The 741-nt window shown below is 63.6% G+C and overlaps 1 protein-coding gene across 1 annotated transcript in view; it reads right to left on the bottom strand.

The window, feature by feature from the left end:
• The window catches only part of GDF7 (growth differentiation factor 7), a gene marked incomplete at its 5' end in the record, with an annotated part of 3,113 nt that extends 2,384 nt beyond the window's left edge, over positions 1 to 729 (bottom strand). The window contains one exon of the mRNA XM_010708121.2: positions 7 to 729. Within this exon, the coding sequence (XP_010706423.2) occupies positions 7 to 729 (723 nt within the window). The remainder of the gene's footprint in view (positions 1 to 6) is intronic.
• Between the last annotated feature and the right edge of the window lie 12 nt (positions 730 to 741).

The raw sequence follows: 741 nt of genomic DNA, 5'->3' as shown, positions 1-741 counted from the left end.
CGGGGCGATGATCCAGTCGTCCCAGCCCAGCTCCTTGAAGTTGACGTGTAGGGGTTTCCTGCTGCAACGCGTCTTCGCCTTCTTCCCGTGGCCTTTGCCCCCGGAGCGGGCAGCGATGGCGGTCCTCCTCTTCCTCCGCTTGGGGTACGCCTCCCGGCCGGGATCAGGGGGTTCTAGCAAGGGAGGGCCGCCCAGCACCTTCATCCTCTCCCGGATCTCCTTGAAGAGGTTCTCCTTCCTCTGGGTGTGGGAGAAGGCCACAAGCAGCGCTCGCTCGAGGGGCTGCGGGTGGGGTTTGCCGAATCCCAGCTGCCGAGGGGGCAGGAGACGGCCCGAGCGATCCGACACCACCCTCAGCACGAAGCACAGCAGTTTGCCCTTTGGGGGCCTCTCCCTGCGGTCTCGAAGCGCTTCCCAAACGTCAAACACCTCCCATCTGGAGCCTGCATCCAGAACATCGGCCGCTCTGGAGTCCAGCAGTCTGGGCTCCTCGCCGGCCCGGCCGGAGCAGGTGGAGAGGAGCAGGTGGTGAAAGGTGCCTTCGGGGGACAGGGCCAGGCTGCGGTTTGCAGGGAGGGAGCGTAGGACCCGCAGCTCCGCGCCCGTCACTTCCTCTGCCTCGGGCAGGCTGGAGATGTCGAAGAGGTAGCGCTGCTCGGGGGCGGATGGGGAGGCGTCTGGGAGGGAGAAAAGAAAAGAAATGCAAAAAGAACAAGAAAAAAAATACAAAAAGAACACAGA

The sequence above is a fragment of the Meleagris gallopavo genome, chromosome 2, assembly GCF_000146605.3.
Source record: "Meleagris gallopavo isolate NT-WF06-2002-E0010 breed Aviagen turkey brand Nicholas breeding stock chromosome 2, Turkey_5.1, whole genome shotgun sequence".
Taxonomy (NCBI): domain Eukaryota; kingdom Metazoa; phylum Chordata; class Aves; order Galliformes; family Phasianidae; genus Meleagris; species Meleagris gallopavo.
This window is presented reverse-complemented; position numbering and strand designations above follow the sequence as displayed.